The 14,742-nt window shown below is 40.2% G+C and overlaps 1 protein-coding gene across 1 annotated transcript; it reads left to right on the top strand.

The window, feature by feature from the left end:
- Positions 1-553: 553 nt before the first annotated feature.
- On the top strand, positions 554-2,908 carry LOC122926032 (protocadherin alpha-13-like). Its single transcript, XM_044277423.1, has one exon. The coding sequence runs from the start codon at positions 554-556 to the stop codon at positions 2,906-2,908; it is 2,355 nt and encodes a 784-aa protein (XP_044133358.1).
- Positions 2,909-14,742: the final 11,834 nt, after the last annotated feature.

Raw genomic sequence — 14,742 nt, 5'->3', positions numbered from 1 at the left:
AGTAGGACCACTCAAATGGATTCCCCAGAGCAGAATAAGCATAGAGCATCCTGAAGATTGCACTGAATTTTCAACATGAGAGGTTCCCTTTAAGTTTTCCTCATAGAAATTAGGTAATTGCTTGGTTATTGTGCTATAGTTGCATTAAATATTGTTGGATGCTGAATACTGATTATCTAATAAAGAATAGCAATCACAACATTTATTTTCTAGAGCCAGAACATTATATATATATATATATATATATATATATATATATTATTTTTTTTATTAAACATTTCAACATACTTGCAATTTAGATTGTAGCTACTTTTAGAAGACACTGTAGATACATGACTGGTAATTGGAGTAGTTGAATTATCGTGGTTCAGCACTAGATGTCAGTCCACACCAACTTATAATAGCATAGATATCTTTTCCCATTATTTCATCTGGATGCCTGACTTGGAGGATTTCAGCCATGATTGTTTTTCTTTACATTGTGGATCCCTCTTCAATGTAAAATCCCTATTGACAGAAAAACTGCCTATTTTATCATTTGCAAATTTAAGAAATGCTAAATCAAAAACAGAACTATCAAGCAAGGAACAGGCTGGTTTATATCTTATTGCTGCACATGTCTTGGGATGTGGTCCAGAGTCAGCTGCATTATATCATCCCAGAAGAATCTAAGCATGGCACCTTTGTTGGAAGAATTGCTCAGGATCTGGGACTGGATATAGGTGAGATCAATTCCAGAATGTTACATATTATCTCTAGAGATGAGAAGGAATATTTCCAGGTTAATCTGCAGAATGGGATCTTCTTTGTTAAAGAGACAATAGACAGAGAAATATTGTGTCCATTTAAACCATTCTGTATTATTCCTCTGCAGGTTATTGTAGATAAGCCTGTGCAGATGTATCGTGTAGATGTAGAAATAGAAGATATAAATGACAATAGTCCAGTATTCCCCTCTGCAGTGTTCAGTCTTGTGATATCAGAGCTCAGACCTGCAGGATCTCGATTTCTTCTACAGGGAGCTATGGATCCAGATATTGGTATAAATTCTGTCACAAATTATGAGCTCAGTGCAAATGACTATTTTGCTTTAGATTTTCAAAAATATATGAATCAGATAAGATCTGTGGAACTTGTACTGAAGAAACCCTTAGACAGAGAAAAACAATCTCTTCACAATCTCACTCTTATAGCTTATGATGGAGGCAAACCACGACTAAGTGGTACAACTAACATTGTCATTACTTTGGAAGATGTTAATGATAATGCGCCCTCTTTTGATCAGCCATTTTACCAATGTAGCATCTCTGAGAATGCAATTGTAGGGAGTTTAGTCATCAGATTGAATGCAACAGATTTAGATCAGGGGAAGAACAGAGAAATATTATATAAATTTGGAAAGCAGGTCACAGAAGAAATTAGCAATATTTTTACCTTGAACAAACACACAGGGGAAATAAGAGTTAAAGGAGGAATGGACTTTGAAACAGTTACAATGTATGAAATTCAAGTTGATGCTATTGATAATGGGGAACATCCTATGGCTGGACATTGTAAAGTTTTAGTGACTGTTGTAGATGTCAATGATAACCCACCAGAGATGACAATAACATCCCTTTCTGTTCCTGTTCCTGAGAACTCCCCCCGAGGTACAACTGTTGCAATAATCAGTATCCATGACAAAGATTCAGGATTAAATGGAAAAGTTAACTGTCACATTTCAGAGATTACACCCTTCAAAATCAACCCTGCATTTATGGCAGATTTTTCTCTCATTGTGAATGGACAACTGGACAGAGAGACTAAATCGCAATATACAGTTATTATCTCTGCTAAAGACGAAGGATTTCCACCTCTGTCAGTATCAACAACTCTTATAATTGATATAAGTGATGTAAATGACAATGCTCCCCAATTTCAACAATCTTATGATACAATATTTATCAGGGAAAACAATGCTCCGGGTTCTCTTGTCTATACAGTAAAAGCTTTCGACCCAGATGTTGGCCAAAATGCCTTCATCACATATTCAGTCCATGATAGCACCATTGATGGGATTCCCATATCATCTTACATCTCCATTAATCCGGAAAATGGGAAGTTATTTGCTTTAGTATCATTTGATCATGAACAGATTACATATTTTCAGTGTCATATAGCAGCCACTGATGTCGGCCTACCTCCACTCAGCTCAAATGTAACGCTTAATATTTTTATTGAAGATATTAATGATAATGCGCCATCATTTTCTCCACCTTATGCAACATCTATAATCAAAACTCCAAAGTCTGCACAGTCTGGATACATGGTAGCAAAAGTTAGAGCGATCGATCCTGATTCTGGCTACAACGCTTTGATGACTTATCATTTTAGGGATTTATTAGGCAAAATACCATTTGCCATTACGCAACACACTGGGGAAATCAGTTTAAAACGCCAATTCCTGGACTCAGACAATGATGAATATAGATTAGTTGTAGTGGCTCAGGACCATGGAGAACCAGCTATGACAGCAGTAGCACAAGTGATTATTTCCTTGGTGGACTCTGAAGAGGAAATGAAGCTTGACAATCATGAGTCAAGAAGTAATACTGAAGAATTTTCTGATGCAAATGTTTATTTAGTTACGGCAATCTGCATTATTTCAAGTATATTTCTTATTACGTTAATTGTCTTCACTTTTCTAAAATGGCAAAAATACAGGGATGAGATCAATGACCTAAAAGAAAATTACAAAATTTGCTCTAACACTGGAGGAAGCTGGATGTATTCGCAGCAAACTCAATATAGAGTATGCTCAAACTCTCAAAAAGCAAAGAATGACTTGATCATATTCCCTGCAAATTGCTCTCAAATACCAGGAAGTGGTAATCAACAAGGAGTCATCCTGAATCAGGTGAGGAAATGACCCCAAATAATGTTCATATCTATAAGTTGTAAAATGTCAGGTGCTGTGCAAATAGTTATACAAAGTCTATCATTTTATTTTAAGCTATAAGCTCCAGTAGAATCATCTCCATGTCCTACTGTATATTTATTAGGGGGAAATGATAACAAGGAGAACAAAGTGCTCACCTTGCAGTGTCAGGCTAAGGCTACTTTCACGTTCGTTCAGAACGGATCCGTCTGCATTATTTTTAGCATAGAACAGCTACAGTGGAGGAAATAATTATTTGACCCCTCACTGATTTTGTAAGTTTGTCCAATGACAAAGAAATGAAAAGTCTCAGAACAGTATCATTTCAATGGTAGGTTTATTGTAACAGTGGCAGATAGCACATCAAAAGGAAAATCGAAAAAATAACTTTAAATAAAAGATAGCAACTGATTTGCATTTCATTGAGTGAAATAAGTATTTGAACCCCTACCAACCATTAAGAGTTCTGGCTCCCACAGAGTGGTTAGACACTTCTACTCAATTAGTCACCCTCATTAAGGACACCTGTCTTAACTAGTCACCTGTATAAAAGACACCTGTCCACAGAATCAATCAATCAAGCAGACTCCAAACTCTCTAACATGGGAAAGACCAAAGAGCTGTCCAAGGATGTCAGAGACAAAATTGTAGACCTGCACAAGGCTGGAATGGGCTACAAAACCATTAGCAAGAAGCTGGGAGAGAAGGTGACAACTGTTGTCGGTTGTTCGACAACGGTGCGATTGTTCGAAAATGGAAGGAGCACAAAATGACCATCAATCGACCTCGCTCTGGGGCTCCACGCAAGATCTCACCTCGTGGGGTGTCAATGGTTCTGAGAAAGGTGAAAAAGCATCCTAGAACTACACGGGAGGAGTTAGTTAATGACCTCAAATTAGCAGGGACCACAGTCACCAAGAAAACCATTGGAAACACATTACACCGCAATGGATTAAAATCCTGCAGGGCTCGCAAGGTCCCCCTGCTCAGGAAGGCACATGTGCAGGCCCGTCTGAAGTTTGCCAATGAACACCTGAATGATTCAGAGAGTGACTGGGAGAAGGTGCTGTGGTCTGATGAGACCAAAATAGAGTTCTTTGGCATTAACTCAACTCGCTGTGTTTGGAGGAAGAAAAATGCTGCCTATGACCCCCAAAACACCGTCCCCACCGTCAAGCATGGGGGTGGAAACATTTTGCTTTGGGGGTGTTTTTCTGCTAAGGGCACAGGACAACTTATTCGCATAAACGGGAAAATGGACGGAGCCATGTATCGTGAAATCCTGAGCGACAACCTCCTTCCCTCTGCCAGGAAACTGAAAATGGGTCGTGGATGGGTGTTCCAGCACGACAATGACCCAAAACATACAGCAAAGGCAACAAAGGAGTGGCTCAAGAAGAAGCACATTAAGGTCATGGAGTGGCCTAGTCAGTCTCCGGACCTTAATCCAATCGAAAACCTATGGAGGGAGCTCAAGCTCAGAGTTGCACAGAGACAGCCTCGAAACCTTAGGGATTTAGAGATGATCTGCAAAGAGGAGTGGACCAACATTCCTCCTAAAATGTGCGCAAACTTGGTCATCAATTACAAGAAACGTTTGACCTCTGTGCTTGCAAACAAGGGTTTTTCCACCAAGTTTTAAGTCTTTTTTTGTTAGAGGGTTCAAATACTTATTTCACTCAATGAAATGCAAATCAGTTGCTATCTTTTATTTAAAGTTATTTTTTCGATTTTCCTTTTGATGTGCTATCTGCCACTGTTACAATAAACCTACCATTGAAATGATACTGTTCTGAGACTTTTCATTTCTTTGTCATTGGACAAACTTACAAAATCAGTGAGCGGTCAAATAATTATTTCCTCCACTGTAAGTGTGAAAATAGCCTAGTACGGATCCGTCCAGACTTTCAATGTAAAGTCAATGGGGGACGGATCCGCTTGAAGATTGAGCCACATTGTGGCATCTTCAAACGGATCCGTCCCCATTGACTTACATTGAAAGTCTGGACGGGTCCGCACGGATCCGCACGCCTCCGCACGGCCAGGCGGACACCCGAACGCTGCAAGCAGCGTTCAGCTGTCCGCCTGTCCGTGTGGAGGCGAGCGGAGCGGAGGCTGAACGCCGCCAGACTGATGCAGTCTGAGCGGATCCGCCTCCATTCAGACTGCATCAGGGCTGGACGGCTGCGTTCGGGTTCGCTCGTGAGCTCCTTCAAACGGAGCTCACGAGCGGAAACCCGAACGCTAGTGTGAAAGTAGCCTAAGGCTTCCTTTATTTTACCAGAATGAACAAATCTGTGTACCCCCATCCTTTGCTGACCCTGCGTGTGTTCCATCATAAAATTTGCTACCATTGCATACACAGGACATCAATATGGTCTAATAGATTATATGGATAAGAGGGCCCCCCCTGCGCTCCCGTTGTTTAGAATTGTAGATCTACCTGTGAAGGGAGATTCCGCTGCTCGGTATCTATCTGTTGTCCTCTGTATTTTTTTATTTTTATATATCACTAGTATATCGCCCGTAGGTGATATGAGACACCGGCGCTGGCAAACAAGCTAAACAGCTATTCACACTGGAGTTTACTTAATAGATTAGGTATGTCCCTTGAGATTAAGGATATATGCCATCCTCTCCTTAATCTCAAGGGACATACCTAATCTATTAAGTAAACTCCAGTGGAAATAGCTGTTTAGCTTGTTTGCCAGCGCCGGTGTCTTATATCACCTACGGGCGATATACTAGTGGTCTAATAGATTATTTATGAATAGACTCATAAAAAATAGACCAAGAGGGGAAAGTAATTGACTCCAAAATCAGGTCAACTTAGAGTAATCTTCTTTTAAACCTTTGGTATACTGTTGCATTTAGAGTTGATTATTATGTTAGAGCTTGTGATTACTAGAACAACCTCTGGTACTTTTGTAGGCTAGTCCAGCTTGATTTTAAGCCCCTCCTTCAATAATGAATCAATGAAACCGTTATTACTTACTAGAGAGTTCACTATCCAGTACTGGATCCCAGCCACTAACCTTCCTTTTGAACAACCCTTGTTTAGGGTTAGTTAGTTAGTTGCAATTCTACCAAGATGAGTGACAATGTAAGTAGTTAATAGGATTCCGTATTGCCCCCTTGAGCCTGTGTATCTTAGTAATATGCATTTTATATATATATATATATATATATATATGTATATATATCACAATTAGAAAATAAATCTGAAAGTTATTAATCAAAATAAATAATAATCAATAAAAACGATGTCTGATATCAGTTTCAAACTACAAATTAGCGTGGTATTAAAAAGCAGGAAGTGCTCAACCCCATATGCAGTGGTGCATCTATACTGTGGCCCGTTGCTAATGGCAATCCCCAGCAAAAATGCATACAATGGAGGATGCCTGCAGCGGACCACAAGTACCACAATGGACATCCTACACAGGATAGCAATAGTGTGGATGTGATAAGCAGTCAAAATAACATAACAAGAACAAAGACAGGTGCACAATTACTAACCCTCATACTGGTGTAAAATTGAGAATTAGCCAACATATCCTGCTTGGAGGACATGTCTGAGCCCGAGCACCACGCCAAGGTTTCTCAAGTAGCTAGATTTTTGCTGATATCAGTTTTCCAGCATACATTACATGTGTTTTAATAATCTGAGTAAAATAGGATATAACAAGATGTTTTCTTTTCCTTTATTTATTTAATAAATGCCAATTTTACCTTGCGCTAGTAAATCGAATTTCTAGGAAAGTGATGTCAGACAAATGCATCTGGATATTTACCTATAATATTTTAGTGTTAAAAATATGATAACACAACTATATAATGCATTCCATAAAGTATGAAAGGATGAACATATAACATGCTAATTCAAATCTTCCAAGCAGGAGGTGTTCTTTCTTAAAAGGTTGTGCACTGAATTAATATTGATGACCTAGGAAGCGGTCATGATGCTTATGTAAGTGGTACTTCCTTTTAAAATTGCCTGTGCACCATCTCTTTTGCATTAGAGGTGCATTTACAACTGTTCATGCCATTCACTTAAATGCGGCACAACAGTAGTATTAACACAGGGTGGCCTCTACAAAAGAGACAATTTGCAGTGTAAATAGTAACATAGTTCAAAGAGATTTGTCCATCCAGTTCGGCCTGTTATCCTGCAAGTTGATCCAGAGGAAGGCAAAAAAGATTTAGTTGAATAAAAGATCCTTCTCGACTCCAATCAGGCAATCAGAATAACTCCCTGCATCAACGACCCCTCTCTAGTAGCTATAGCCTGTAATATTATTACACTGCAGAAATACATCCAGGCCCCTCTTGAATTCCTTTATTGTACTCACCATCACCACCTCCTCAGGCAGAGAGCTCCATAGTCTCACTGCTCTTACCGTAAAGAATCCTCTTCTATGTTTGTGTACAAACCTTCTTTCCTCCAGACGCAGAGGATGTCCCCTTGTCACAGTCACCGTCCTGGGGATAAATAGATGATGGGATAGATCTCTGTACTGACCCCTGATATAGTTCTACATAGTAATTAGTTCTCCCCTCAGTCGTCTTTTTTTCTAAAGTGAATAACCCTAATGTTGATAATCTTTCAGGGTACTGTAGTTGCCCTATTCCAGTCATTACTTTAATTGCCCTCCTCTAGACCCTAACCAGCTCTAATATGTCTCCCTTGTTCCCAGGAGCCCAGAACTGTACACAGTACTCCATGCGTGGTCTGACTAATCATTTTGAAGTGGTAGGACTATGTTCTTATCACGGGCATCTATGCCTCTTTTGATGCAACCCATTATCTTATTAGCCTTGGCAGCAGCTGCCTGACACTGGTTTTTGCAGCTTAGACTACTTTCACACTTGCGTTCGGAGCCGATCCGTCTGGTATCTGCACAGACGGATCCGCTCCTATAATGCAAACAATGGCATCCGTTCAGAACGGATCCGTCTGCATTATATTTCTGAAAAAAAATCTAAGTCTAATTATTAGTCAGACGGATCCGTCCTGACTTTGCATTGAAAGTCAATGGGGGACGGATCCGTTTTAAATTGCACCATATTGTGTCAACGTCAAACAGATCCGTCCCCATTAACGTTTGGCTTGGCACGGCCAGGCGGACACGAAAACGCTGCAAGCAGCATTCGGGTGTCCGCCTGCTGAGCGGAACGGAGGCCAAACGGAGCCATACTGATGCATTCTGAGAGGATCCTTATCCACTCAGAATGCATTGGGGCTGTACGGATCTGTTCGGGGCCGCTTGTCGGAGCCTTTAAACGGAACCCACAAGCGGAACCCAGAACGCAAGTGTGAAAGTAGCCTTAGTTTGCTGTTTATTAAAATTCCTAGATCCTTTTCCATGCCAGTGTTACTGAGTGTTTTACCATTTAGTATGTACGGATGACTTGCATTATTCCTTCCCATGTGCATAACTTTACATTTGTCAGTGTTAAATCTCATCTGCCACTTATCTGCCCAAGCCTCCAATCTATCCAGAGCCAACTGTAGTAGTATACTGTCCTCTTCAGTGTTAATTACCTTACATAGTTTAGTGTGATCTGCAATATTTTACTATGCAAGCCTTCTACAAGATCATTAATACATTTATTAAAGAGAATAGGGCCCAATACTGACCCCTGAGGTACCCCACTAGTGACAGTGACCCAATCTAAGTGTGTACCATTAATAACCACCCTCAGTTTTCTATCACACATTTTCTCCCAGTCCAAGCATTCTCATTTTACATACTAACCTTTTATGTGGTACGGTGTCAAATGCTTTGGAGAAGTCCAGATATACGACATCCATTGATTCGCCGCTGTCAAGTCTAGAACTTACCTCCTCATAGAAACTGATTAAATTAGTTTGGCATGACCGATTTCTCATGAAGCCATGCTGATATGGCGTTATTTACTTATATCCGTTGAGATGCTCTAAGATGGCATCTCTTAGAAAACCTTCAGTTTACCCACAACAGATGTTAAACTTACCAGCCTATAGTTTCCAGGCTCTGTTTTTGGACCTTTTTTGAATATTGGCACCACATTTACTATGCGCCAATCCTGTGGGACATTCCCTGTCAGTATAGAGTCAGCAAATATCAGAAATAAGGGTCTGGCTATGACATTACTTAATTCCCTTAGGGGACAGGGGTGTATGCCATCTGGTCCTGGCAATTTGTCTATTTTAATCTTTTGAAGTCGCTGTTGTACTTCTTCCTGGGTCAGACAGGACACTTTTAATGGGGAATTTGTTTTTACATTCAGCATTTCATTTGACAGTTTATTTTCTTCCATTGGAGAAAAAAATATTTAACAGCTTTGCTTTCTCCTCGTCGCTCTCCACGACTCCCCTCTCATTACTCTTTAACCCCTTAAGGACCGAGGACGTACCGGTACGCCCTATTTCCCGAGTCCTTAAGGACCGAGGACGTACCGGTACGTCCTGACTTAAAATCTGCATTCCGGCGCCGCGGGGGTTAATCGGAACGGGACGCCGGCTGAAATCATTCAGCCGGCATCCCGTAACAATGCAGGGGGGGGTCATTTGACTCCCCCGTGTCGGCGATCGCAGCAAACCGCAGGTCAATTCAGACCTGCGGTTTGCTGCGCTTTTTGCAGTTTCTGATCCCCGCGGTCCCTGACCGCGGGGATCAGAAACTTCAGAGTGCCTAAAATCAATATTGCGCACCCCCCCCCTGCACCCCTGCATGATTTGATGGCGGCGGGTGGTGCAGGGGGGGTGTCGCAGGCAGTGGGGGCGTTGCGGGAGGCGGGCGGTGCGGCAGGCGGGATCGCGATCCCCCGCCCGCCTCCCATTGCATAATCGTTGGCGTCTAGTGGGTTATACCAGGGTGCCAGCACATTGCTGGCACCCTGGTATAAACGGCTGACATCGGTGATGCGATGTCAGCCGTTTAACCCTTTCCATGCAGCGGTCCGTACGGACCGCTGTATGGAAAAGGTTAACAGCGCAAGGAGCTCCCTCCCTCTCCGATCGGGGGGCTGCTGTGCCTTTGCAGCCCCCCGATGGGAGAGGGAGAGAGCCCCCAGAGAGCCCCCCGAAGCCCCGTCCTCACCCTTCCCCGTCTGCGAAGTTGTGACAGACAGGGAAGGTTCCCATGGCAACAGGACGCCTGCTCAGGCGTCCTGCTGTCCATGGTGCTGAACAGATCTGTGCTGAAAGCATAGATCTGTTCAGTGTAAGTAAAATACAGTGCAGAAACCTATATAGTTTCTGTACTGTATTTTACAGACATCAGACCCACTGGATCTTCAAGAACCAAGTGGGTCTGGGTCCAATTTTTTTTTAAAAAAGTGAAAAAAGTTAAGATAAAATAAAAAAACATTTATCACTGAATAAAAATAAAAATAAAAAAATACACTACACATATTAGGTATCGCCGCGTCCGTAACGACCTGATCTATAAAACGGTCATGTTACTTTCCCCGCACGGTGAACGCCATAAAAATAAAAAAATAAAAACTATGAGAAAATTGAAATTTTGCCCACCTTACTTCCCAAAAAAGGTAATAAAAGTGATCAAAAAAGTCGCATGTACGCCAAAATAGTACCAATAAAACCGTCATCTCATCCCGCAAAAAATGAGACCCTACTCAAGATAATCGCCCAAAAACTGAAAAAACTATGGCTCTTAGACTATGGAAACACTAAAACATGATTTTTTTTGTTTCAAAAATAAAATAATTGTGTAAAACTTTTATAAATAAAAATAAAGTATACATATTAGGTATCGCCGCGTCCGTATCGACCGGCTCTATAGAATTATCACATGACCTAACCCCTCAGGTGAGCACCGTAAAAAAAAAAGAAAAAAAAAGTGTAAAAAAAGCAATTTTTTGCCATCTTACGTCACAAAAAGTGTAATAGCAAGCGATCAAAAAGTCATATGCACCCCAAAATAGTGCCAATCAAACCGTCATCTCATCCCGCAAAAAATTAGACCCTACTCAAGATAATCGCCCAAAAACTGTAAAAACTATGGCTCTTAGACTATGGAGACACTAAACAATTTTTTGGTTTTAAAAATGAAGTTATTGTATAAAACTTACATAAATAAAAAAAATTGTATACATATTAGGTATCGCCGCGTCCGTGACAACCTGCTCTATAAAATTACCACATGATCTAACCTGTCAGATGAATGTTGTAAATAACAAAAAAAAAAAAACGTGCCAAAAAAGCTATTTCTTGTTACCTTGCCGCACAAAAAGTGTAATATAGAGCAACCAAAAATCATATGTACCCTAAACTAGTACCAACAATACTGCCACCCTATTCCGTACTTTCTAAAATGGGGTCACTTTTTTGGAGTTTCTACTCTAGGGGTGCATCAGGGGGGCTTCAAATGGGACATGGTGTCAAAAAAACTGTCCAGCAAAATCTGCCTTCCAAAAACCGTATGGCATTCCTTTCCTTCTGTGCCCTGCCGTGTGCCCGTACAGCAGTTTACGACCACATATGGGGTGTTTCTGTAAACTACAGAATCAGGGCCATAAATAATGAGTTTTGTTTGGCTGTTAACCCTTGCTTTGTAACTGGAAAAAAAATATTAAAATGGAAAATCTGCCAAAAAAGTGAAATTTTGAAATTGTATCTCTATTTTCCATTAAATCTTGTGCAACACCTAAAGGGTTGACAAAGTTTGTAAAATCAGTTTTGAATACCTTGAGGGGTGTAGTTTCTTAGATGGGGTCACTTTTTTGGAGTTTCTACTCTAGGGGTGCATCAGGGGGGCTTCAAATGGGACATGGTGTCAAAAAAACTGTCCAGCAAAATCTGCCTTCCAAAAACCGTATGGCATTCCTTTCCTTCTGCGCCCTTCCGTGTGCCCGTACAGCAGTTTACGACCACATATGGGGTGTTTCTGTAAACTACAGAATCAGGGCCATAAATAATGAGTTTTGTTTGGCTGTTAACCCTTGCTTTGTAACTAGAAAAAAAATATTAAAATGGAAAATCTGCCAAAAAAGTGAAAGTTTGAAATTGTATCTCTATTTTCCATTAAATCTTGTGCAACACCTAAAGGGTTGACAAAGTTTGTAAAATCAGTTTTGAATACCTTGAGGGGTGTAGTTTCTTAGATGGGGTCACTTTTTTGGAGTTTCTACTCTAGGGGTGCATCAGGGGGGCTTCAAATGGGACATGGTGTCAAAAAAACTGTCCAGCAAAATCTGCCTTCCAAAAACCGTATGGCATTCCTTTCCTTCTGCGCCCTACTGTGTGCCCGTACAGCAATTTACGACCACATATGGGGTGTTTCTGTAAACTACAGAATCAGGGCCATAAATAATGAGTTTTGTTTGGCTGTTAACCCTTGCTTTGTAACTGGAAAAAAAATATTAAAATGGAAAATCTGCCAAAAAAGTGAAATTTTGAAATTGTATCTCTATTTTCCATTAAATCTTGTGCAACACCTAAAGGGTTGACAAAGTTTGTAAAATCAGTTTTGAATACCTTGAGGGGTGTAGTTTCTTAGATGGGGTCACTTTTTTGGAGTTTCTACTCTAGGGGTGCATCAGGGGGGCTTCAAATGGGACATGGTGTCAAAAAAACTGTCCAGCAAAATCTGGCTTCCAAAAACCATACAGCGCACCTTTCACTCTACGCCCCGCTGTGTGGCCGTACAGTAGTTTACGGCCACATTTGGGGTGTTTCTGTAAACAGCAGAGTCAGGGCAATAAAGATACAGTCTTGTTTGGCTGTTAACCCTTGCTTTGTTAGTGGAAAAAATGGGTTAAAATGGAAAATTAGGCAAAAAAATGAAATTCTCAAATTTCATCCCAATTTGCCAATAACTCTTGTGCAACACCTAAAGGGTTAACGAAGTTTGTAAAATCAGTTTTGAATACCTTGAGGGGTATAGTTTCTTAGATGGGGTCACTTTATGGAGTTTCTACTCTAGGGGTGCATCAGGGGGCTTCAAATGGGACATGGTGTCAAAAAAACTGTCCAGCAAAATCTGGCTTCCAAAAACCATACGGCGCACCTTTCACTCTACGCCCCGCTGTGTGGCCGTACAGTAGTTTACGGACACATATTGGGTGTTTCTGTAAACAGCAGAGTCAGGGCAATAAAGATACAGTCTTGTTTGGCTGTTAACCCTTGCTTTGTTAGTGGAAAAAATGGGTTAAAATGGAAAATTAGGCAAAAAAATGAAATTCTCAAATTTCATCCCAATTTGCCAATAACACTTGTGCAACACCTAAAGGGTTAACGGAGTTTGTAAAATCAGTTTTGAATACCTTGAGGGGTGTAGTTTATAGAATGGGGTCATTTTTGGGCGGTTTCTATTATGTAAGCCTCGCAAAGTGACTTCAGAGCTGTAGTGGTCCCTAAAAATTGGGTTTTTGTAAATTTCTGAAAAATTTCAAGATTTGCTTCTAAACTTCTAAGCCTTGTAACATCCCCAAAAAATAAAATATCATTCCCAAAATAATTCAAACATGAAGTAGACATATGGGGAATGTTAAGTCATCACAATTTTTGGGGGTATTACTATGTATTACAGAAGTAGAGAAACTGAAACTTTGAAATTTGCTAATTTTTCAAAATTTTTGGTAAATTAGGTATTTTATTATGCAAAAAAATTAATTTTTTTGACTTTATTTTACCAGTGTCATGAAGTACAATATGTGACGAAAAAACAATCTCAGAATGGCCTGGATAAGTCAAAGCGTTTTAAAGTTATCAGCACTTAAAATGACACTGGTCAGATTTGCAAAAAATGGCCTGGTCCTTAAGGTGAAAATGAGCCCGGTCCTTAAGGGGTTAAAGGGCCGACACCTTCAGATTTATACTTTTTAACATTTATATAATTGAAGAACATTTTAAAGTTAGTTTTACTCTCTTTGGCAATTAATCTCTTAGTCTCTAGTTTGACAGCTTTTATTAGTTTTTTTACATATTCTAGTTTTTTTCCTTATAGTTTTTCAGTGCTTCCGTTTTACCCTCCTGTTTTAGTGATTTATATGCTATATTTTTGTCATTTATTGCTTTCTTTACAGTTCTATTTATCCACATTGGTTTCTTTTTGTTCCTTAACCTTTTATTCCCATATGGTATGTACCTCTCACAATGAGATTTTAGGATGCTTTTAAAGATATCCCATTTTGTGGCTATATTTTTATTTTTGAGGACTTTGTCCCAGTTAGTTAGGTCAATGGCCTCTCTTAGGTGGCTAAATTTAGTTTTTTTTTAAGCTTGGTATTTTTGTTCCTTCCTGAAGAAATGCTCTTTTTAATGATAATTGGAAAGTTATTACTTTATGGTCACTATTTCCCAGGTGTCCCCCAACCTGCACGTCTGTTGTTCTGTCAGGCCTATTGGTTAATACTAAGTCCAGTATGGTTGCCCCTCTACTCAGGTCCTGAACCAGTTGGGAGAGGTAATTGTCTTTGGTTATTGCCAAGAACCTGTTTCTTTTATGAGATATACAAGTTTCAGTTTCCCAGTCTATATCTGGGCATTTGAAGTCCCCCATAATAACCACCTCATTATGATTTGCTGCCTTGTCTATCTCGTTTAGTAGTAGATTTTCTGTGGTATATTAGGTGGTTGTAATTACAACTGCTCGTCAATTCACTTGAATGTAGTAGTAATTACACTGTGCCTGCTCTACAAGGTAAACAGTGCACATATAATTTTGAAGAGGAAGCAGCACTTGCACAAGTGCTGCAACAAGTTCAAAAAGCTGATCAGCAAGGGTACCTTGAGTCAGACCCTCACCAATGTGATATTGATATCCTATCCTGAGGATAGGTCATCAATATTAAGCCACTTTAATGCCACAGTGGCT

The sequence above is a fragment of the Bufo gargarizans genome, chromosome 2, assembly GCF_014858855.1.
Source record: "Bufo gargarizans isolate SCDJY-AF-19 chromosome 2, ASM1485885v1, whole genome shotgun sequence".
NCBI lineage: Eukaryota > Metazoa > Chordata > Amphibia > Anura > Bufonidae > Bufo > Bufo gargarizans.
Note: the sequence above shows the minus strand (reverse complement) of the source record. Positions and strands in the feature narration are given on the sequence as shown.

What these genes read in the sequence shown, in the direction of transcription:
- LOC122926032 (XM_044277423.1), top strand. Translation starts at nt 554, where the DNA reads ATGCTAAATCAAAAACAGAACTATCAAGCAAGGAACAGGCTGGTTTAT.